The sequence below is a fragment of the Dendrobates tinctorius genome, unplaced genomic scaffold (assembly GCF_039654945.1).
Source record: "Dendrobates tinctorius isolate UK_male_01 unplaced genomic scaffold, ASM3965494v1 ptg000083l, whole genome shotgun sequence".
In the NCBI taxonomy this organism is placed as follows: Eukaryota; Metazoa; Chordata; class Amphibia; order Anura; family Dendrobatidae; genus Dendrobates; species Dendrobates tinctorius.
The window spans coordinates 15,333,586-15,359,496 of NW_027361751.1; the positions used below are offsets into that span (position 1 = coordinate 15,333,586).

The 25,911-nt window shown below is 43.0% G+C and overlaps 1 protein-coding gene across 1 annotated transcript in view; it reads right to left on the reverse strand.

The window, feature by feature from the left end:
* The window catches only part of AP3B1 (adaptor related protein complex 3 subunit beta 1), a 351,534-nt gene that overhangs the window by 7,959 nt on the left and 317,664 nt on the right, over positions 1–25,911 (reverse strand). Inside the window, exon 26 of the mRNA XM_073584144.1 lies at positions 15,145–15,283. Within this exon, the coding sequence (XP_073440245.1) occupies positions 15,145–15,283 (139 nt within the window). The remainder of the gene's footprint in view (positions 1–15,144; positions 15,284–25,911) is intronic.

The following is a 25,911-nucleotide window of genomic DNA, read 5'->3' on the forward strand; positions in this document are numbered from 1 at the left end:
GAAATACATGCCCTTATTGAAAATTTTCTGATAACACCTACTTGTGTTGAACATTAACTTAATAAGGTGCCAAATACAAAGGTGAAAAATAAAAAAACAACACAAAAAACATTCTGCTTTGCAGCCAGTATTACATCGGGTGTCCAGTTCAGCTTTAAAAATTTGGTGAAAGATCCTTTTTAACCCCTTCATGACCAAGCCTATTTTGACCTTAATGACCAGGTCATTTTTTGCAATTCTGACCAGTGTCCGTTTATGAGGTAATAACTCAGGAACGCTTCAACGGATCCTAGCGATTCTGAGAATGTTTTTTCGTGACATATTGGGCTTCATGTTAGTGGTAAATTTAGGTCGATAATTTTTGGGTTTATTTGTGAAAAAATCAGAAATTTGGTGAAAATTTTGCAATTTTCAAATTTTCAATTTTTATTCTGTTAAACCATAGAGTTATGTGACACAAAATAGTTACTAAATAACATTTCCCACATGCCTACTTTACATCAGCACAATTTTGGAAACAAAATACTTTTTTGTTAGGAGGTTATAAGGGTTAAAAGTTGACCAGCAATTTCTCATTTTTACAACAAAATTTACAAAACCATTTTTTTTAGGGACCACCTCACATTTGAAGTCACTTTGAGGGGTCTATATGGCAGAAAATACCCAAAAGTGACACCATTCTAAAAACTGCACCCCTCAAGCTACTCAAAACTACATTCAAGAAGATTATTAACCCTTCAGGTGTTTCACAGGAACTAAAGCAACGTGGAGATAAAAAATGGACATTAATTTTTCCAACAAAAATTTTCTTTTAGCATCAATTTTTTCATTTTCACATGGGCAACAGGATAAAATGGATCCTAAAATTTGTTGGGCAATTTCTCCTGAGTACACCGATACCTCATATGTGGTCATAAACCACTGTTTGGACGCACGGCAGGGCTCAGAAGGGAAGGAGCACCATTTGACTGGAAAATATGCTGGAATATTTAGCGGTTGCCATGTCGCGTTTGGAGAGCCCCTGTGTGCCTAAACATTGGAGCTCCCCCACAAGTGACCCCATTTTGGAAACTAGACCCCCAAGGAACTTATGTAGATGCATAATAATCACTTTGAACCCCCAAGTGCTTCACAAATTGATCTGTAAAAAAAAAAAAGTAATTTTTTGTCACAAAAATTTTCTTTTAGCCTCAGTTTTTTCATTTTCACATGAGCAACAGGATAAAATGGATCCTAAAATTTGTTGAGCAATTTCTTCTGAGTACACTGATACCTCATATGTGGTCATAAACCACTGTTTGGGCGTACGGCAGGGTCCGGAAGGGAAGGAGCACCATTTGACTTTTTGAATGGAAAATTAGCTCCAATCGTTATCGGACACCATGTCGCGTTTGGAGAGCCCCTGTGCACCTAAACATTGGCGCTCCCCCACAAGTGACACCATTTTGGAAACTAGACCCCCTAAGGAACTTATCTAGATGTGTAGTGAGCACGTTGAACCCCCAAGTGCTTCACAAAAGATAATAACACAGCAGTGAAAATAAAAAATAATTTTTTTTCCTCAAAAATGACTTTTTAGCACGCTATTTTTAATTTTCACAAGGCTAATAGGAGAAATTGGACCACAAAATTTGTTGTCCAGATTGTCCTGAGTACGCTGGTACCCCGTATGTGGGGGAGGGAACCACTGTTTGGGCGCACGGCAGGGCTCAGAAGGGAAGGAGCGCCATGACTTTTTGAAATGCAAATTACTTCTAATCGTTAGCGGACACCATGTCGTGTTTGGAGAGCCCTCACAAATGACCCCATTTTGGAAACTAGACCCCCTAAGGAACTTATCTAGATGCATAGTGAGCACTTTGAACCCCCAAGTGCTTCACAAAAGTTTATAAGGCAGAGCCGTGAAAATAAAAAATATTTTTTTTCCCTCAAAAAATTATTTTTTAGTGCGCAATGTTTTATTTTCACAAGGGTAGCAGGATAAATTGGACCCAAAAGTTGTTGTCCAGTTTGTCTTGAGTACGCTGGTACCCCATATGTGGGTGGGGCCCACTGTTTGGGTACACGTCGGGGCTCGGAAGGGAAGTAGTGACATCATGAAATGCTGACTTTGATGGAATGGTCTGCGGGCATCATGTTCCATTTGCAGAGCCCCTGATGTACCTAAACTGTGGAACCCCCCACAAGTGACCCCATTTTGGAAACTAGACCCCCCAAGGAACTTATCTAGATGTGTGGTGAGCACCTTGAACTCCCAAGCGCTTCACAGAAGTTTATAACGCAGAGTCGTCAAGATAAAAAATAATTTTTTTTCCTAAAAAAAAAAAATGATTTTTAGTCAGCAATTTTTTTTTCACAAGGGTAGCAGGATAAATTGGACCCCAAAAGTTGTTGTCCAGTTTGTCCTGAGTACGCTGGTACCCCATATGTGGGTGGGGACCACTGTTTGGGCACACGTCGGGGCTGGGAAGGGAAGTAGTGACGTTTTGAAATGCAGACTTTGATGGAATGTCTGCAGTCGTCGTTACGTTTGCAGAGCCCCTGATGTGCCTAAACAATAGAAACCCCCCACAAGTGACCCCATTTTGACCCCCCAAGGAACTTATCTAGATGCCTGGTGAGCACTTTGAACCCCCAAGTGCTTCACAGAAGTTTATAACGCAGAGACGTGAAAATGAAAAAAAAAAAATTTTCCACAAAAATATTTTAGCCCCCAATTTTTTATTTTCCCAAGGGTACCAGGAGAAATTAGACCTCCAAAGTTGTTGTGCAATTTTTCCTGCGTACGCTGATACCCCATATGTTGGGGTAAACCACTGTTTGGACACACGTCGGGGCTTGGAAGAGAGGGAGCACCGTTTGACTTTTTGAACGCAAAATTGGCTGGAATCAATGGCTGCACCATGTCGCGTTTGGAGACCCCCGTGATGTGCCTAAACAGTGGAAACCCCTCAATTCTAACTTCAACCCTAACCCCAACACACCCATAACCACAGCCCTAACCCCAACACATCCCTAACCCTAATCCCAACCCTAACCATAACCCTAACCCCAACACACCCCTAACCCTAATCCCAACCCTAACCATAACCCTAACTACAACCCTAATTCTAACTCTAATTCCAACCCTAACCCTAATTCCACCCCTAACCCTAATTCCACCCCTAACCCTAATTCCAACCATAATTCCAACCCTAACCCTAATGGAAAATTAAAAATAATTTCTTTATTTTATTAGTTGTTCCTGCCTATGGGGGTGATAAACGGGGGGGTTTACTTACTTTTCATTCTATTTTGATCACTGTGAGAGTTTATCACAGTGATCAAAATGAATGAAAGGAAAATGCAGCCGGCGGGCGCACTGCGCATGTGCCCGCCATTTTCCAATATGGCGGCACCCATGGTCCGGGACCGCAGGACACCGGGAGCCATAGCAGCACTCGGTGAGTACCGGGGGGTGGGAGGGGGGCGATCGGAAGGCGGGGAGGCAGATCGTCCCCGTTAACCGATGGGGGGGTCGGATCGGTGTCACCAGCCATGTCTGATGCTACAGCAGCGTCGGACATGGCTGGATAGTAATATTTCATCAATTTTCAATGATGAAATATTACTATCGCTCCGATTGGCTGTTTCACTTTTAACTGCCAATCAGAGTGATCGTAGTCACGTGGGGGCAAAGCCACGCCCCCTATGGTGAAGAACAAAGCCCCCTGTATCTGCGGGTCGGGTGACCTTTCAGTGACCTAGGTCACCCGACCCGCAGGGGGGCTTTAAAGTCATGACGCCACATAGGCGTCACTGGTCAGATTGGTACCAGTTTTCATGACGCCTATGTGGCGTCATTGGTCGTGAAGGGGTTAATACTGGTTGTGGACAAGCCAAACTTTGCAACAAAGGTTAGAATGTGGAAGACAGTTTTGTGGCAGAGGTCATACATCATGGCATGACTGAGTACAGCAGTAAGACACAAGATAGTAATACTGCATCAGCAAGATCTCCACCAAGCAAAGAATTCAAGCAGTTTTTTTTCTGAGATTTTTTTCTGAGATTTATAAATAGCTCTGGCAAAAATTAAGAGACCACCGTAAAATGTTCAGTTTGTCCGATTTTTCTCTTTATAGGTATATTTTTGAGTAAAATGTTAATTGTTCTTTTATTCTATAAACTTCTGACATGTCTCCGAATTTCCAAGCAATAAATTTTGTATTTTTTTTTCTAAAAATGAGAAATGGTCAAAATTAAATAAAACAACCAGCGCTTTCAGACCTCAAATAATGCTTAGAAAACAAATTCATAATCATTTAGTCCTATCTCTCCGACCGCTCCTTTACTGTATCTTTTGCCAGTTCCTCCTCCTCTCATCTTCCCCTTACTGTTGGGGTCCCCCAAGGATCGGTTCTAGGTCCCCTCCTCTTCTCCTTGTACACTGCCCCTATTGGTCAAACAATCAGTAGATTTGATTTCCAGTACCATCTCTATGCTGATGACACCCAATTATACGCTTCTTCTCCTGACATCACGCCAGCCTTTCTAGAAAACACCGGCGATTGTCTAAACGCTGTGTCTAATATCATGTCCTCACTATATCTGAAACTGAACCTGTCAAAGACTGAACTCCTGGTGTTTCCTCCCTCTACTAATGTACCTATACCCGACATTGCCATTTCTGTGTGTGGTTCCACTATTACTCCCCAGCAACAGGCCCGCTGTCTTGGGGTCATACTTGATTCCGAGCTTTCCTTTGCCCCCCACATTCGATCACTGGCTCGCTCTTGTCATCTGCACCTCAAAAACATTTCTAGAATTCGACCTTTTCTTACCTTTGACTCTGCAAAAACTCTTACTGTTTCTCTTATTCATTCTCGTCTCGACTATTGTAACTCTCTTCTAATCGGTCTCCCTCTTACCAAACTCTCCCCCCTCCAATCTGTCTTGAATGCTGCAGCCAGGATCATATTCCTCACCAATCGTTACACCGATGCCTCTACCTTGTGCCAGTCATTACACTGGCTACCCATCCACTCCAGAATTCAGTATAAACTTATTACCCTCACTCACAAAGCCCTCCATGGCTCAGCACCACCCTACATCTCCTCCCTTGTTTCAGTATACCACCCTACCCGCGCCCTCCGTTCTGCTGATGACCTGAGATTAGCATCCTCTATAGTCAGAACCTCCCACTCCCGTCTCCAAGACTTTACACGTGCCGCGCCAATTCTTTGGAATGCACTTCCCAGGTCAATACGATTAGTCCCCAATCCCCACAATTTTAAGCGTGTCCTGAAAACGCATTTATTCAGACTGGCCTACCACCCCAACACATTAACCTAATCTATCCCTGTGTGGCAGAGCCAAAAGTTTTACCATAACCAGGTTCCCCGCATCATGTTCCCACATGCTTTATGCCTCCATTAGCCCTCTGTGTCTGTACTGTTACACACTTAACATTATGACTGGTCCATACAATCAGGGTAACTGTTACCACCCACCTTTCGTGTCTCCCTCTTTCCTCATAGACTGTAAGCTTGCGAGCAGGGCCCTCACTCCTCTTGGTATTTGTTATAATCTACTGTATGTGATTATTGTTATGCTGTAATGTCTATTGTCTGTACAAATCCCCTCTGAAATGTAAAGTGCTGCGGAATATGTCGGCGCTATAAAAATAAAATTTATTATTATTATTATTATTTAGTAACATCAATACTAATGTTTTAACTCAGGAAGAGTTCAGAAATCAATATTTTGTGGAATAACCATGATTTTAATCACAGCTTTCATGCGTCTTGACATGCTTTCTACCAGTCTTTCACACTGCTCCTGGCGCAAAAATTAAAGCAGTTCTTCTTTGATTGTTTGTGACTATCCATCATCCTCTTGATTACATTCCAGAGGTTTTCAATGGGGTTCAGGTCTGGAGATTGAACTGCCCATGACAGGGTTTTGATGAGGTGGTCTCTTAATTTTTGCCAGAGCTGTATTTTGTCTGTAGTTTTTTTTTTTTTTTTTTTAATGAGGTGAGGTGCGAATATGTATGTCTTCACAGGATATAGAACACATACATCTGACCAAGAGGCTGGTGGGGGCCCAGGTCTAAAGTCTGCACCAAGGACCGCAGGACCCTAGTTACACCACTGCCTACATCCACAGAAGATCTGTGATTAGTTCTCCAAGTTGTTAACCTGTCGATTTCTTTCAAAAACTTTGTGCAAGTGCATCTAGAAGAATTGATTTGGCTTTGAAGGGAAATGTTGGTCACAACAAACATTGATTGGATTTAGATTTTTTATTCTTGCTCATTCACTTTGCATTTGTTTTTCATTGATAAAAATAGTTTACTACAACTTTTACTTTTGAAAACATTCTTCCTTTGAAGTATTTTTCCCACACCTGCCTAAAACTTTTGCATGATACTGTATATGCCAGTTAAGAATTACATTATTAATCCTATTCTAAGCTGCACGCCATACAACTGCCATTTTGTTGGCTGAATCTCTTTTTCACGAGATCAAGCTGCAAGGAATCTGACACTTATGAGGCATTTCATGAGCAGATATTCATGAGGCACTAGTTACTTGCCAACTGAGACCACATTTTCCTAATGCCTGCCTCTATACTGCTTGCATATCATGGGTATTCTTCATTGATATTAATCCCCTGTTGAGGAATTAGTGATGTGAATATTAGCACTGAAGCTATATGAATTGCTAATGTGCTTGTTTAAGCAGCAAAGCCTGTCGAAGAAACTCTGTAATGTAATATGGTATACCTGAAAGGTCCCCCTCCTGCATTGTACGATTCATACAGATATGAGTTTTCACTTAGATTTAATATCTTGTCTGGTCAAGAAAAGATGAAGTTGCTTTGGTCAATCACACCAAACACTCCATAGCCAGCCGAAACATTTGAGCCTTTAGGCCATGTTCAGATAGATGTGGCAATGTATGGATCGGTCACATCTATGTGCAGCTTGATGCACTCGCCTGCATCGCGGACAGATGCAAGAGCTATTCGCCATTTGCACAATTAGTGTACGCTGCAATTTTTCGCTATTCATGTGCGCAGTGACCTAATAATTAGTGTGCTGCCCGATTAGGAAACAAATTTACTGTTGTCTGAACTAGTCCTTATATGTGGAGAAAACAAAGCAAATCAGGATAATCAAGGTAACTGCATTGTGTGAACAAATGTTGAAGAACAAAAAAAAAAGTAGCTTGTAGCTCCAGATTTGGTATCAGAATTCCAACTTTTAGGGGAAAAACCCACTAAGTTTTTTATTCTGATAGCACAACTCCATCAATCAATAGTAACCTGGCTAAAACGGGTACCTCGTTTACAGAGGTGTATAGATTACGCTTTATTCAGCTCACTCTCCGACAGCTTAAGTAAGAAGAGGAAACAATCAGAATCCAAGCAACAAAACCCCTGGAAAGGACAGTCTCTAGTGGGAGTGTGGTGCGAACACACCGGACTGGCTTCCAGGTACTAATGGATGAAAGCAGGCCAAGGAAAAGGCACCGGCACCGAAAGGAAAAAAAATAAGACACCGTAAAACTTACAAAAAACACTTAAAAAAGATTAGGATCCATAATCTTACGCGTTTCAGGCTAGCAACCTTTCTTCATAGCATATAACATGAACAGCTCTGAGTAAGGGTTGCAAATCTGAAACGCATAAGATTATGGATCCTAATCATTTTTTAATCCGTTTTCTAATGTCTTTTTTAAATCCACAGTAAAAGTTATGTTTCCTTTTTTTCCTTTTGGTGCTGGAGCTTTTTCCTTGGACCGTATGTCATCCAGTTTACAGATGTGGCATTCGGCTCCTTATATTTGGGCAATAGACCTGCATATAGATGAATGTAAGAGTACAGGAGGATGTCAGAGTGGTGTCTTAGGACATTATGACAGGTCAATAATCGTTCCCAACTATCTGCCTGCCTAAACCGGCCAGCAGTCAACCAATTACCAAGCAAAACTCATTCATCGAATGAGATTATTTTTAAAGCACCACTCCAGTGTTTTTTTTTTGTTTTTTTTAGTTTTTCTTATTTTACTACTGGAGTGGTGCTTCTAATATAAGGTCCATGAGCCCACTATCATACTTACCTGCTGCAATCTTCCCCTTTTATCGCCATCTCTCCTGTCAGTCTCTGGCAGTTTACGACCTGCCGGATTGCTCCAGTGTTTGATGGAGCGAGCCAGAGGTTACTTTTCAATGCAAGTATATGATAGCCTTGTTCTGCTTCTCAGTCTTTCATTGACAGACTGAGCCATAATTTCTCAGGGGCAGGGACATAACAGTAGAAGCACTACTACAGCGTTGAAAAACAAAACAAAAAAAAACCAAAAACTGCTGAAGTGGTGCTGTATCCCTCTTGACCTTCACCTCTGAGCCTATTTTCACCTTCATCAAGCCAGATTTTAAAATCCTGACCAGTGTCATTTTCTGTTGTTATTAACTCTGGAACGTTTCAACGGATCCCACTGGTTCTAAGCTTTCTTTTCGTGACATACTGTACTTCATGTTAGTAGTAAATTTTGGTTGATACAATTTGCACATATTTATGAAAATATAGAAAAGTGGACCAAAAAATGTGAAAATTTCGCAATCTTCAAACTTTTAATTTTTATTCCCTTAAACTAAATAGTTCTACCACAACAAGACAGATAAGACATAACATTTACCATGTCTATTTTTCAGCAGCACAATTTTTGAAACAATTTTTTTTTCGGTTTGGTTAGAAATGGTAAATGTAACAGTAATTTTTCCAACAAAATTTACAAAACCAATTTTTTTTTTTTAAAGGGACCATTACATTAAAGTGACTTACAGGGGCCTATGTGACAGAAAATACCCAAAAGCATTTTAAAAACGACACCTCTTAAAGTGCTCAAAACCACAATCAAGAAGTTTATTAACCCTTTAGGTGCTTCACAGGAATTAAAGCAATGCGGAAGGAAAAAATTAAAATTTACCCACAATGTTGCTTTAGACCCATATTTTTCATTTTCATAAGATTGTATGGGAGAAAATGGACCATATAATTTGTTGTGGTGCAATTTCTCCTGTGTACACAGATATGTGGTGGAAAAGCCAGATTACTTACCGGTAATGCTCTTTTAAGGAGTCCACGACAGCACCCACTGGAGGTATCGGATCCGCCCCATCTGGAACAGGAAACCCTACAGGAAGATAAAAGGGGCGGTCCGCCTTTCCTCCTCAGTTTTGCATTTCAGAGTACCAGGAGGACCGCCATGGATTAGGCAATGTCTTTGCAACTCTAAACTTCACTTATTCATTTTTAGCAGATATACTTTATTATCGATATCTTTAGCAGGGAGTGAAGTGAGCGGGTGCTGTCGTGAACTCATTAAAAGAGCATTACCGGTAAGTAATCCGGCTTTTTACCGTTCGCCACGACAGCACCCACTGGAGAGATTCCAGAGAACATCACCTGGGTGGGGCCACCGTGCCAAGGACAGTCCTGCCAAAGCTTAGGTCAAAAGTAGATGAAAGGTCAAGTCTATAGTGATTATGGAAGGTAGGTGTTGACCAAATTGCTGCCTTACATATGGTTTCAATTGGAACGTCTCCCCTCTCGGCCCAGGAGGTTTCCATTACTCTAGTGGAATGTGCTCTGATGCTCTCCGGAGGATCTTCCTTTTTCACGGAGTAGGCTAAGCGAATAGCATCCCTGATCCATCGGGAAATGGTGCTCTTCGTGACTCCGTACCCTTTTTTACAGCCCTGAAAAGATATGAACAGAGCCCTACACTGCCTCCAGCTCCTGGACCTCTCAATATACTTTAGGACAGTTCTTCTAACATCCAAAGTGTGGAATTTCCGCTCCTCTGGAGTGGAGGGATCTTCAAAGAAGGTTGGGAGAAGTATCTCTTGAGATCTATGGAATTTTGTTGATACCTTAGGCAGGTATGAGGGGTCTGGTTTTAATATCAACCTATCTTGGTATACCTGAAAAAAGGGTGGATCTATGGATAGGGCCTGGATATCACCCACTCTCCTAGCAGATGTCAGTGCTACTAAGAGGGCCGTCTTGAGTGACAAGTATTTGAGTGATATCGTGTCTATTGGCTCAAAGGGTTCTTCTGTCAGGGCGTCTAAGACCAGATTTAAGTCCCATGCAGGGATTGTAGGTATGTGAACTGGAGCTATCCGTTCGCAAGCTGTAATAAATCGTGAAATCCACTTATTTCCTGCTATATTATGGCCGTACAGTGCCCCTAATGCGGACACCTGGACTTTCAGTGTGTTTACTGCCAGGCCCAAGTCCTTCCCTCTCTGTAGAAATTCTAAGATAGGAACTATCGGGACTTCTGTGGTATGAAACTGCAGGAATTTTTTCCATATCCTTGTATAAATCTGGGTAGTGGACTGCTTCCTGCTCTGTAGGAGTGTAGCAATTAGTGTTTCAGAAAACCCTCTTGATCTTAGTAGCTGCCTTTCAAATTCCACGCCGTCAAGTGTAAGCTGTCCACTTGGGGGTGGAAAAAAGGGCCTTGGGAGAGTAGGTTGGGAATCGAAGGGAGGACCCAAGGATCTGTCACCGACATAATTCGTAGCCATGAGAACCACGGTCTCTTGGGCCAGAATGGTGCTATCAAAATCACTGTCGCCTTGTCCTCTCTGATCCTCCGAATGACCTGTGGCATGAGAATTATCAGAGGGAAGGCATATGCCAGGTTGAACTTCCATGAGGCCTGGAGGGCATCCAGTATGTCTGGGTGATCTGACGGAAACAAGGAAGCAAACACCTTTATCTGTCTGCTCTCTTTTGTGGCAAAGAGGTCCACCTGAGGTTGCCCCCATAAGGCTACTATGTCCTTGAAGACTCGGCGATTGAGGCACCACTCCCCTTGCCGAAGTGTGTGTCGGCTTAAGAAGTCTGCCTCTTGGTTGTTCTCTCCCCTGATATGTAAAGCCGAGAGGGACAACAAATAACTATCGGCTAAATTTAAGATTCTTGCCGCAGAAGACATCAGAGTCTCTGATCGAGTACCTCCCTGTTTATGTAGGCCACTGTAGTGGTGTTGTCCGACAAGATCCTGACATGTTTCTGTTGGAGCTGCGGAAGAAAATGGTGTAGAGCATAATATACCGCCATCAGTTCTTTCAAATTATATGAGTATCCCCATTCATCTCTATTCCACCTTCCTTGACAAAAGCTATTCCCCATATGGGCTCCCCAGCCGTGGAGGCTAGCATCCGTGGTTAGGATAAAAGATGGTACTATAACCCATGGGACTCCTGAGGATAGATGGTTATCATCTAGCCACCATTCTAGAGAAGTCAAGACCTCCTGTGATAAGGTTATCTTGCTCTCGAGGTGACCACCATGTCGCCTGTCCTCTCGGAGGATCTGATGTTGAAATGTGCGGATATGATAATGGGCCCACCGGACTGCCGGGGCACAAAAACTGAGCGACCCCAATAGCGACATTGCCCCTATCAGAGACATGCGTGGTCTACTTATGGCTGCCTCTACTTTCTCTTTTGTGAGTGCAATCTTTACCTGAGGGAGTAGACATCTCTGGGTTGTGGAGTCTAACTGGAACCCTAAGAACATCTGAAGGGAATGCGGAAGGAGTCTGGACTTCTGGACACTGATGATCCAGCCTAGATTCTGCAAAGATGAGATCGCGTCAGCGACACGTCTGGTACACTGGGTGACCGAGTTCCCGATAATTAGGAAGTCATCTAGGGAAGGCATGATTAGAGTGTCTTTTTGACGAAGATAGGCCATCACCTCTGCCATCACCTTGGTGAAGATTCTTGGTGCTGTAGAGAAGCCGAAGGGCATGGCTGTATACTGAAAATGACGGATCTTGCCTTCGAATACCACGGCGACCCTTAGGTACTTTTGGTATCTATCATGAATAGGAAGATGATAGTAAGCATCCTTCAAGTCAATCCCTGCCATTACACAGTTTGGAAAGAGAAGCTTTATGGTGGATCTGATTGATTCCATCTTAAACTTATAATTTTTTATAAACGTATTAAGCTTCCTTAAATTTATAATTGTCCTAAACGTACCATCTGGGTTGGAAATTAAAAATAAAGGAGAGTAGAATCCTCTACCTTCCTGTCCCTCTGGGACCTCTACTAAAACCCCCTTGGATAGTAGGCTCTGAATTTCTTCTTCGAGGGCCTTTTGTTGAACTATAGAGTTTAGGCGGGTTATGATAAAGAAATCATAAGGGGTTTGAAGGAATTCTATTTTCATTCCTTCTTTAATAATACTTAGAATCCATGGGCTCAAAGTTATATGTTCCCATTTTGAATAAAAAAAATTTAATCTACCCCCTACTGGTGGGTCTAATTTTTCCTTCCTGAACATGCTACCCTTTTGCTTTTCCTCCTTTGTGGGCCATCTATTTGATCTATCCGCTTGTCTCCTTCTTCCAAACGGTCGCCTTTTAAAGGTTCTCCTGTAGAAAGGGATAGAAGAATCAGGGAAGGCCTACTTCCTTTCTTTTGCTTTGGCGAGTATGTCGTCTAGGGCTTTCCCAAAGAGAAACTCACCCTCGCACGGGGTTGCGCAAATCTTAGATTTTGATTGCGCGTCCCCCTTCCAGCTCTTTATCCACAGTGCCTGCCTGGCGTTGTTTACAAGAGCCGCCGATCTCGCTGCCAGCCGCAGAGTGTCTGCCGATGCATCGGCCATGAAGGCTGCTGCCCCTCTGATTAATGGATTAGCGGCCCGTAGTTTTTCTCTCGACACTTTCTGCTCGATTTGTTGATCCAATTGGTCCAACCATACGAGCATAGATCTGGCGGTGCATGTGCTGGCTTAAAAATTCCCGTGGTAGACTCCCAAGACCTTTTCAATGACGACTCCGCCTTACGGTCTAGCGGGTCTGCCAACAAGCCTGCGCCCTCTACTGTAATAGTAGACTGTTTTGAGGTAGAGGCTACAACGGCATCAACCTTTGGCACTTTGGTCCATTTTAATAGATTGTCATCACTAAATGGATATTTTCTCTTTGAGGCCGATGGGAGAAAACTTCTTTGATCGTATTTTTCCCACTCTCTCTTTATTAGGGACTTAACTGCTGGTATTACTGGGAACGCTCTCCTTTTCTTTTCTGCCAACCCCGCAATCATTATTTCTTGTGCGGTTTGGGCTCCCCTTGCTTCCTCACACCCCATAGTGTTCCTCACGGATTTGACCAGGTTATCCACACTATCCAGGGGACCACATGACTGTCCCTCCATGTCTGATGATGATGACGAGGATGTGAGTGAGGAATCGGAGAGTAACCCCTGTTCTTCCTCTGACTCTGAGCTGAGGGTCACCTGTTTTTTGCTCCTAGCCTCTGAGGGAGTACTGGCACGGGTGATAGTCTGTATTTCCTCCCTAATTATGGCTCGAATGTCCTGTGATGATACTGTCGACCCTTGCCTAGTCTCTCTGGTGCACAGTTTACAGAGCTTTTTGGGGTAGGAGTCAGGGAAAGGTTCAGCGCATTCTTTATGCTTGGATTTTTGTTTTTTCTTCGCCTGTAGAGGGGAGACATGGCGAAAGGAGAGGGGGGGGGGATGGAGAGGTCAGTTTAGTAGGCAGAGTATATACATTGCACACTCACCCAGTGAAGCTTTATATTACCGGATCAGATGGCCGAGATCCCGTCCTAGGTCTTGACTCTCCCACCTCGCTCCTGCGGGCGGTGTCTGTCCTGGTGGTGCGGTCCCTGGAGGAGTTGCCCCCCCGCAGAGTCTCCTGCTGGAGCGTGCACTTCTGTTGGGGACGACATGGTTCCTGCAGCTCAGCTGCGGCGCTTGTTTAAATAGATTGATCCTTTTTTTTTTCCTTCTGCCCCCGGAAATTGCTCCTCCTCCCCGGGTACCCGCACATGCGCCGTTGCGCTCCTCAGCCATCTGCCCCGGAAGTTCATTCATTACTTCCGGGGCTCAGGAGCCTCTGCGCCGGCCGGCTACCGCGCCACCGCTCCTGTATGCGGCCCGCACTTCTCACCATGCTGCCGCCACCGCTGCTCTCTCTCTTTTTTTTCTCTTCGCGCCACTGGTGCACTTACCACTCCCTGCAGCGGCAGGTCCTGCGTTTGGTGCTCCTGGCGCGCTCCTAGGTGAGACCGGGCGGCCCCTCCCAGACCCGGTCATCACCTCTCAGCCATCAGACGAGGGGGGAGCCGTCTAACGGAGTCTCCCCCGACGCTGCTTCCAGATCGCAGCCCCTGACGTTCTCATGGACACTGCGCAGGCGGCGTGCAAATCCAGGTACGTCTTCCTGAAGGATTAGTCCTGAGGTTCCTTGGGAACAGGAAACCAAAACTGAGGAAAGGCAGACTGCCCCTTTTATCTTCCTGTAGGGTTTCCTGTTCCAGATGGGGCGGATCCGATACCTCCAGTGGCTGCTGTCGTGGCGAAGGGTAAAAACTACTGTTTAGACGCATGACAGAGACTGGAAGCGACGGAGCACCCGTTTGACTTTTGGAGCGCAAAACTGTCTTGAATGGAGAGCATATGTCACATTTGCAAAACCCCTGATGTGCCTAAACAGTGGAATCCCCTCACATGTGACTCCATTATGGAAACTACACCCCTCAAGGAATCTATAAAGGTGTAGTGAGCACCTTGAAACAGGTGCTTCACATTTTATAACATTGAGCCGTGAAAATGAAAAAATAAATTTTTCCCACAAAAATGTTGCTTTAGCCCCAAATTTTTCTTTTTCACAAAGGTAAAAGGATAAAGTGGATCATACAATTTGTTGTGCAATTTCTTCTGGGTACACTAATAGCCCATATGTAGGAGAAAACTACTGTATGAGTGCATGGCTAGAAAGGGAAGGAACGCTATTGTCTTGTTACGCCACCACGAGATTGTGGTGGATCTATTAATCAGAAGAGGCAACAGCTAGTCATGCAGGCAGGAGGTTTACAGGGCTCCTGTCTGGAAGCCATGGACTACTGGACGAGTGTCCTGCAAATTGATTAACTTATGTCTACCCTATACATAAATGGACAAGGGGTATAACAAAGGAAAAATAAACATCTTATATTTGGAAGATGAACATAGAAAGAAATTAAAAGTGCTGCGATATTTTTTGCACTCTTTCCGCAGTGCACTAATGTAATATGGCATACTGCTGGCTTGAAAACTCACCTGTGTATATTGTTTTGGCCTGAAGCTACAACCCCAAGGTTGGCAGCAGCTGAAAACTTCTGTACTACCGCCTGTGGTGTACTGTTTTGAGGTGACACTGTAATAGTTGTTGAACTCTCATTCATGCCAGTCAGCTTTGCTGTATAATTGGAGTAAAAAAAGTTTCATTACTGATGGATACTCTGCATTATGCTAAAAAATATTTTACTAAGTTTTTATTCCTGCGGAAGTTGCGTGCACCCGCCACGACGTCCATGTCACTAAGTGGGCAGCACATTCATAAGTTAGTGAAGCAACTTCTCATCTTATAGGAGAACTTCAATGGGGATGTCCCATGATTAAATATTACATTTCTTTGTTACATGAGGTAAAACATTTTTTTCAAAATTTGGAATAATCTTAAATAATGTTCCCAAGCCTAGATTGATCTTTTGAATCTCCCTCAGGAAGTCCACACAGTGTGTCCAACGTTGGTGAGAAGTAGATGTATCTAGTACACATTTTTATTGGCTGGCCAAAACAACAACAAGACTCACTCCCACCCAATTACAAATGGATCCATGAGATCGGGCTGACCTACTAAATATGTGTCACAACCAGCCCTGGACTCATTAGATGGATGTTCTGAGAGGGAATCAAACAAACATCAGGAAGAATCATACAAATAATGTAACTATATCTACACAAAGAAGCATTTCTAAATTATTCCAATAAAAACTTGATATGGATTGTGTGAACAAATAGATCAAAATAATATTTGAAGAAGGGACACCAACTTAGGGGCTGGTCGTCTTTAAGGAAACTTCTGCCCACAGGCTGTTTGGTGTGAAAAAAAACAAACAAGCCGAGATTTACTGGGTGCAGTGCTTTGTGTTCTTCAATGGCCAAGTCTCCATTGTTTGGCTGCATTGATGATATCATGTCGACACAGCTGCAGGCCATCACTGAGCTCAGTTGAGGTAGACGGAACGAGCTGCTGGAGATTGGCTGCAACGCTGCCGACTTGATATCACCAATGCAGCCAAACAGAGACTGTGATTCCAGCAAAGACTCAGCGCTGAACCCAGTAAAAGTAAAGCTCAGCATGTTTTTTTAAAAAAAACATCTAAAATGAGCCAGTGAGCAATTTTGCTGAAAGAGGACAACCTCTGGACAAAAGTATCGAGACACCTACAAATTACACCATATGAGATTGTAATGTATCATATTCAGAATCCATACGCATTAATATGAACCTATAGCCTCATTGCAGCTAAAACAGGTCCTCCTATCCCGGGAAGCTTTCAAAAAGACTTTTGAAGTGTCTATGGGAACATTTGCCCATTCATCAAGAAGAACACTTGTGACGTCATACATGGATGTTGAATGTGAGGGTCTGGCTGGCAAATGGCCTGCCCCAAACTGTTCTAACATAGTTGGAAGCATACTATTGTACATATTTTGTATGATGAAGCGTCTAGATTTCCCCATCACTGGAACTACGATTCCCAGGCCGACCCCTCAGAAACCACCCCATAGCAATATCCCTACTCCACCAAACTTTACATTGGGCACAATGCAGTTATTCAGGTAATGTTCTCCTGGCCTTCACAAAACCCAGACTCGTCCATCAGATGTCACTCCACAGGACACATTTCCACTGCTCCAGAGGTTAGGGTGCTTTTACATCAATTACAACGGATAATTAGCATTGTGCATGATGATGTCAGGCTGCATGCAGTGACTCGGGCCACGTCATAACGCATGACATTAACACAAGTCAAAAGACTCCTGGTGCAGTGTTTTTGTGATGTTAATGCCAAAGGAAGTTTGGACTGTCCTGTTATTTAATTAACAGAGGGCTGGGAACATTTTTTGCCTTCTGCTCCTCAGCACCTAGTGACCTCGCACTAACTTTACATGATCTCCAGTTAGTTGCTGCGGTTCCTTCCACCTTTCAATAATGCCACTTACAGGTATAATATTTAGGAGGGGAAAAAAACGACATGACCTGTTACACTGGCGGCTCGATTACAGGACCATGCTGATATCAGTGAGCTCTTTACCACAAGCACTCTGTCACAAATGTTATTAAAGGCAGACGGAATGGTGAGGGTAATGGGACAGGTGTAAAATGGACGGCAGAATGGCAGTTCAATGCAGGATGTGCTGTACATTTTTACATAAGAATTTGGGAAAGTTATGAAATGTCCTATAAATGCCTGTTCTGTTCCTGATCTAAGGATCTCGGCTCAGTAGTGAGGCAGTGCTGTGGAGCCAGAGACGTGTGTCCCAAAAAATATTACATTTACATGAGTGGAGTTTCAGGGTTGATATGTACAAGATGAGTGCTGGGAATGGTGTAACCAATTCTGAAAATTCAAACAGAAGTAATAAACACGCTGACTGCAAAATCCACAGTAAACCGCACTTTCCATCACCATCAATCCATTTATAGTGAAAAGAAGCAGTTAAAATATAACAACATATAGAATTTACTACTGCAAGAAGCAAACTCAAATATTTTTATATTCTGTATAAAAAGTAAGATGTTCCATTAAAACATCTACAAAACTATAAAAACCTGTTAGCGTCCTAAGTAAATGTGTAAATAAAAACAGCTGACGTAAAAGCTGTAAAAGTGTGACTACACAAAAACATTTAGAGATAGAGGTACTAAATGTACGGATATATACATAGTACATTAACCCCCAAATACAACTGGTAAACTCAGACTACCAGTTCATGATAGACTTCATGCTAGAGGTGGTGTCCACTACATAAAATGTACTGTATTTCATTGTAAAATAAATTTTATGCATGAAATGATCCTAGAATATAATATATTGTGGAAATCCCACTTTAAAATGGATACTCTATGCTGCAGCGTTTCAGAGAGAATGATACTTTTAATAGCCGCTGGGGACTGAGCCGCACTGTGCACTAGTCGTACAGACGAGTCCCCGATGACTTCTCTCCATCCACTGAAGTAACTGACAACCTTCTGCCTATATGTGCACTTAGGCAGAGACCTGTCAGTCACTGTCAGTGGGCAGGGATAAGCCGCCGAGGACCCATCTTTATGACTAGTGCACAGTGCAGCTCAGTCCCCGGTGGCTATTAAAAGTATGTCTTTCTCTGAAACACCACAGAGACAAACATACATAGCTGGGCTACTACAGCCAGTAGATGACACATGCTGCCCATGGTTGGGCAGCATTTATCAGGTGACAGGTTCTCTTAAATAAGTGCTTCCCAAACCCTCTCTTCATGGCACCCAACTGATCAGGCCTTCAGGATTTCCTCAGTATTGCACAGGTGAGAGATCCTGTGATAATTTCTGATGCCTTAATAAGAATTCCATCACCTCTGCAAAATACTAAGAAAATCCTGAAAACATGAAGTGTTGGGGCCGTGAGGACTGGTGTTTGGGAAACATTGCCTTAAACTATTACATGTTAGAGGGTTGATAACTGAACAATGATCTAGCGAACAACTGTCTGCTGAACCAATGCAAGTATCCACATTTATGTCCACGTTGGTCATTCAAACTTGCCATATCCAGGTGCTTCTCACAAAACTAGAATATCATCAAAAAGTTAATTTATTTCAGTTATTCAATTCAAAAAGTGAAACTCATATATTATAGAGTCATTACACACAGAGTGATCTATTTCACCTGTTTATTTTTGTTAATGTTGATGATTATGGCTTACAGCCAATGAAAACCCAAAAGTCATTATCTCAGTAAATTAGAATTCTTTATAACACCAGCTTGAAAAATTATTTTAAAATCCAAAATGTTGGCCTACTGAAATGCATGTTCAGTAAATGCACTCAATACTTTGGCTCCTTTTGCATCAATTACTGCATCCATGCGGCGTGGAGGCGATCAGCCTGTGGCCCTGCTGAGGTGTTATGGAAGCCCAGGTAGCTTTGATAGAAGCCTTTCAGCTTGTCTGCATTGGTGGGTCTGGTGTCTCATCTTCCTCTTGACAATACCCCATAGATTCTCTTTGGGGTTTAGGTCAGGCGAGTTTGCTGCCAATCAAGCACAGTGATACTGTTGTTTTTCAACCAGGTATTGGTCCCTGCATCATCCACACAGTCTGCTCAGCATCATGCTCCTGTGGTGTACTTATCTGTCCTGTTGAGGCCAGAGTAAAATAACAGTGCGCAGGCGCCGGGAAAGGTCAGAGAGGCCCAGCGCCTGCGCATTGCAGATAAGTACGCCTGCCCAGGAGCGTGATGCCGAGCAGACTGTGTGGATGATGCAGGAACGCGTCACCCACATGAACCAAGAAGAAGGATAACAATCGTAATAAGACGGGAGGGCATATGCTGATGATATGGTAATATTTATGGATAGAGAGGAGGAAACACTGACAAGAGTGATCATCACTATAAATAAATTCATAGTATAAGAAATTCCGGCACTCAAAAGAAATATATGCAGAAGAAATTTATTAGTACAACAGATTCTCCCAAAATTATATGACGTTTCGGTCTACAACTCAAACCTTCATCAGACTAGAGGTATGGAGATATATGTGAGCATGGAAAGTCCATGGAAGGCATCCACGATAAGTAGCAATATTCTCCTTTTTGGAGGGGAGGAGAGATATCAAGGTCTTGGGACAAAGCTTTACCACGGGGCGATCAAGCCCCCCTGCCAGCACAGCAAGCACGCCTGACTATGTGCCCACAGGGACTCTCTCCCTTCGTCCCAAGACCTTGATATCTCTCTCCTCCCCTCCAAAAAGGAGAATATTGCTACTTATCGTGGCTGCCTTCCATGGACTTTCCATGCTCACATACAATTGTGGCCAAAAGTATTGACACCCCTGCAATTCTGTCAGATAATACCCAGTTTCTTCCTGAAAATGATTGCAAACACAAATTCTTTGGTATTATCTTCATTTAATTTGTCTTAAATGAAAAAACACAAAAGAGAATGAAGCAAAAAGCAAAACATTGATCATTTCACACAAAACTCCAAAAATGGGCCAGACAGAAGTATTGGCACCCTCAGCCTAATACTTGGTTGCACAACCTTTAGCCAAAATAACTGCGACCAACCGCTTCTGGTAACCATCAATGAGTTTCTTACAATGCTCTGCTGGAATTTTAGACCATTCTTCTTTGGCAAACTGCTCCAGGTCCCTGATATTTGAAGGGTGCCTTCTCCAAATTGCCATTTTTAGATCTCTCCACAGGTGTTCTATGGGATTCAGGTCTGAACTCATTTCTGGCCACCTTAGAAGTCTCCAGTGCTTTCTCTCAAACCATTTTCTAGTGCTTTGTGAAGTGTGTTTTGGGTCATTGTCCTGCTGGAAGACCCATGACCTCTGAGGGAGACCCAGCTTTCTCACACTGGGCCCTACATTATGCTGCAAAATTTGTTGGTAGCCTTCAGACTTCATAATGCCATGCACACGGTCAATCAGTGCCAGAGGCAGCAAAGCAACCCCAAAACATCAGGGAACCTCTGCCATGTTTGACTGTAGGGACCGCGTTTTTTTCTTTGAATGCCTCTTTTTTTCTCCTGTAAACTCATGTTGATGCCTTTGCCCAAAAAGCTCTACTTTTGTCTCACCTGACCAGAGAACATCCTTCCAAAACTGTTTTAGGCTTTTTCAGGTAAGTTTTGGCAAACTCCAGCCTGGCTTTTTTATGTCTCGGGGCAAGAAGTGGGGTCTTCCTGGGTCTCCTACCATACAGTCCCTTTTCATTCAGACGCCGACGGATAGTACGGGTTGACACTGTTGTACCCTCGGACTGCAGGGCAGCTTGAACTTGTTTGGATGTTAGTCGAGGTTCTTTATCCAACATCCGCACAATCTTGCGTTGAAATCTCTTGTCAATTTTTCTTTTCCGTCCACATCTAGGGAGGTTAGCCACAGTGCTATGGGCTTTAAACTTCTTGATGACACTGCGCACGGTAGACACAGGAACATTCAGGTCTTTGGAGATGGACTTATAGCCTTGAGATTACTCATGCTTCCTCACAATTTGGTTTCTCAAGTCCTCAGACAGTTCTTTGGTCTTCTTTCTTTTCTCCATGCTCAATGTGGTACACACAAGGACACAGGACAGAGGTTGAGTCAACTTTAATCCATGTCAACTGGCTGCAAGTGTGATTTAGTTATTGCCAACACCTATTAGGTGCCACAGGTAAGTTACAGGTGCTGTTAATTACACAAATTAGAGAAGCATCACATGATTTTTCGAACAGTGCCAATACTTTTGTCCACCCTCTTTTTTATGTTTGGTGTGGAATTATATCCAATTTGGCTTTAGGACAATTCTTTTTGTGTTTTTTCATTTAAGACAAATTAAATGAAGATAATAATACCAAAGAATTTGAGTTTGCAATCATTTTCAGGAAGAAACTGAGTATTATCTGACAGAATTGCAGGGGTGTCAATACTTTTGGCCACAACTGTATATCTCCATACCTCTAGTCTGATGAAGGTCTGAGTTGTAGACCGAAACGCCATATAATTTTGGGAGAATCTGTTGTACTAATAAATTTCTTCTGCATATATTTCTTTTGAGTGACGGAATTTCTTATACTATACATTTTGAGGAGTGGTATGCTTTTCCGTGCACCTCGAAGACGGAGTGACGTGTACTCTATTCTTGTATAAATAAATTCAGTAAATATTCTGGCCTGTATATAAATTGGGAAAAGTCTGCCCTGATGCCTCTCTTACATGCCCCAATGGCACGGCTTGAGACTCTCTCCTCATTACCTATTGTACCCAGTTTTAAATATCTAGGTGTCCATATCTCTCAAGACAGTACGCTTGATTTGCAACTTAACATACATCCATTGCTGGAGATGGTCAAAGTCAAATTCACAATTTGGAGTAAACTCCTACTGTCTGTAGCCGGACGTATTAACTTAATTAAAATTAATTAAAATTATATATTATCCCCTAAGCTCAGCTATTTTCTTCAACACAGTGCTGTGGTGGTGCCCAGATCCTTCTTTGCGAACCTAAACTCCCAGATTACATCTTTTAAATGGGGGAAAACCAGGCCTAACCTCAAACTATCCACTCTGCAAAGACCTAAAAAGGGGGGGGGGCAGCGCTACCGGATTTTTTTCTGTATTATCTGGCTGGACAGGCCAGAGCTATAAGTAAGTGGATGCCCGGTAATCACCTCCCTAATTCTGAAAATCATCTGCTTCATGCCGCACGAGCCAATTGACCATTGGGTTTTTTGGAATTGGGAAAAATAAAAGTCCCCCGTTTCTTACCCCTACTTCGCCTGGCACGCTCAGTATGGAAACAGATTAAAAGGGTGATTGGATTTAGAGATATTATTGACGAAATGCCCCTATGGAATAGTGGTTACCTTCCGGCATTACTTCAACACCCGTCTGCCGAATTCTGGACGCAGTACAATGTTTCTACGATAGGTGATCTATATGATCACGGAACTCTGATATCTTTTGAACAATTACAGGCTAAATGCAATGTCCAGAGATCCCAGTTCTTCCGTTATTTACAATTAAGGTCAGCCTTTCAGTCACACATGAGATGTGTAGGTGCAGGCAGTGCTATCTCGTCTTTACCCTTGATAGGAATCCTTAAATCACAGGGTCCCCAGGGTCTCATCTCCTCACTATACACATACATGCTTTCAGTAGGGACAGAATCAACCATAGATTCGGTTAAAGGGAAATGGGAAAGGCTCATCCCTGATGTACAGGGAGAGGAGTGGGAGGAAATTTTGGAGTCTCCAATCAGGGTATCTCCGTCTGTTAACAGGATGATACAATTATATATTATAAATCAATCATATTTGACTCCGACTCGACTCTTTAAGATGGGCCGATACCAATCATCAGAATGTTTGAGATGCCATTCAGCAGATGCAGACTTTATCCATATGACCTGGCAGTGTCCTATCATTGCACAATATTGGAAGGAGGTGACATCATTATTAACATCCCTGGTACAAGATCCTGTTCCCCTTGAGCCACTGGTCTGTTTGTTTGGGGTGTGGGATGAGGAGACATGGGGTCAATATGCTGGGATTTTCTTACGGGAGACGTTTATGGCACGAAAGGTACTGGCACTACGGTGGATGGGAGGCTCATCTCCCTCTCTTGGGACCTGGATCAATTTAGTGAACTCGATCATCCCATATGAGCGCACGCTGTACCAAAATAGAGGATGCCTGGGCAAATTTGAGAAGATTTGGGAGAGGTGAAACTTCTCTCACCTTACTTTGCAGAGTGGAGATGTCACGTAATAAATAGCTAATTGTGTGGAATTAGGCTGCGAAATAGTTGTTGTTTTTTGGAGATGTAGGTACGATTCAGAAGTTAGATATGTTGTTACACAAGTGATGAAACCTAAGACCAGTGTGATTTAATTGACAAAATGTTTTTTTATGTATACAGCTGGTATGCACATTTTGCTTTGCATTTGATGTCATCTGAAACATATCTTATACAGTATTTAACACCATGTACAAGTATGTATGCTGTATACCCTGTTTATGGTTTAATAAACGAATTTAAAAAAAAAAAAAAGAAGACGGGAGGCGCCGGACCAAGAAGAGCAACACCCCTCAGATCGGACCGCCCCCCCAAGTGAGTATAATAAAAAAGTTAATTTTTAGTTGTTCTAGGTTGGGGTGGGGGCCGATATAGAGCATTATAGAATGCTGTATATCAGCCCTGAAAGGCAGTGGACGCATCTCATATCGGCCTAACCTGGTGACAGGCTCCCTTTAAAATAATGAGGTTACAGCCGCTGAACACTTTCATTTTGAGAGGTCTTAATCTCAGTATGCTACTCATGTGGACTTTCTGCTTCTACATAGAGCAAGCTCCACTGATAATTTCATAAAAAGACTTCTATTGGGACTTTTATTACAATTTTTGAGGTCTGAATATTTTATTTACGTCACAGGTCATGTCTTTGCCTTTGAGCATGCCGAGCCCATATTTTCCCCCCGCACATGATGACTAATTTGATCAGTAATCATGTGCCTTTAACAGTGATGCTCCACCTGTGGCTGTTAATCAGTTAGCCCTCGCGGGCAGGGTCCTCTCTCCTTCTGTACATGTTTATGCCTTGTTTTGCTCATGTTTATTGTACTTGTCTATATTTACCCCGTTCACATGTAAAGAGCCATGGAATAAATGGCGCTATAAAAATGTATAATAATAATTCTGCTATCAATCGCTGACAGTGATATTTAAAACGCGCCAACAAAAGCAGGTCATACATCTCGCCCATTGACCCCCGTCACACGAAGCGGGGAGTTGAAGGGTTGTCATGACAGCCGGAGGTCTGCTAATGACCCCCATGCCTGCCATTACAATCGTTCTGTGAACACCGGCCAATGGCCGGCGTTCATAGGAGATCATGATTTTTTTATATACATAGAAGTGATGAAGCCCTGCTATGTATAGCACTGGCGTTTAGATGATTGCAGCTTCAAGTCTCTGAAAAAAGTTTTTAAAATATATACATACCGTATATAAAAAACAAGTTCAAATCACCTCCCTTTTGTGCCATTAAAAATAAAATGATTAAAACAAAACCACACACATATTTGGTATCGCTGCGATCAGAAATGTCTGATCTATCAAAATCTATATATGAATATATATATATATAAAACTGAGCGTATGTATGTATGTGTGTGTGTGTGATTAAGGCCTTTGTCACAGGCAGAAACATGTTGGTTCTAGATGTCCACTGGTTGATATGAAATATTTCCAATAAAACTGAAGTTTTATATACAAGACCTTTGAAGGTGCAGCAGATTCTTCATCGCCAGGTCATATACATTTTCTTGGATTATGTGTGTGTCAAGCCACGCCCACTCCGGCCCTGTCCACACGGCCCACGTCGTTAGTGCACACGGACGGAGACACATTCACCTCGAAAGCTACTCTGCAAAACTCACCGGCTGCGACGTTCCAGCCGCTGCGAGCTACAATCAGGGCTGCCGCTTTCAGAGTATCAGTGCGCGACAGGCACAGGCTACATCTAGCTCCATCGTGTCTAGAATGAAGTTGCTCCTGTGAGGCATGATGTCAAGGGAAAGGGAGGAGCCTCATGGATTACAGCGCTGTGCTCATAACAGGAAGCTGCTGTGCACGTGTGAAGTGAGTATGAGAGAAGTGATGGGAAAATAAGAGGAGTGAGGGGAAAATGAAAGGAGAGGGGAAAATAAGAGGAGAGGGGAAATAAGGAAAATAAGAGGAGAGGGGAAATAAGGAAAATAAGAGAGGGGAAATAAGGAAAATAAGAGGAGAGGGGAAAATAAGAGGAGAGGGGAAATGAGAGGTGTGAGGTGAAAATAGTGGTGTGATTGGAAAATGACAGATGTGAGGTCAAAATGATAGGCGTGAGGGGGAAAATGAGAGGTGTGAGGGGGAAAATGAGAGAAGTGAGGGGGAAAATGAGAGAAGTGAGGGGGAAAATGAGAGAAGTGAGGGGGAAAATGAGAGAAGTGAGGTGCTGCTGCAGTATGAGTCGGTGTATAGAGAAGAGTGAGGCGCTGCCGGTGGAGGCTGTGTATAAGGCCACATTCACACATTCAGTATTTGGTCAGTATTCTACCTCAGATTTATAAGCCCAAAACCAGGAGTGGGTGATAAATACAGAAGTGGTGACGGGTTTCTAATATACTTCTCCTCTGATTGTTTGACTCCAAGTCTTAGCTTACAAATACTGAGGTAAAATACTGACCAAATAACATGTGAACGAGATCTAAAGGAGAAAAGTGTGGTGCTGCAGAAGAAGTAGGCTG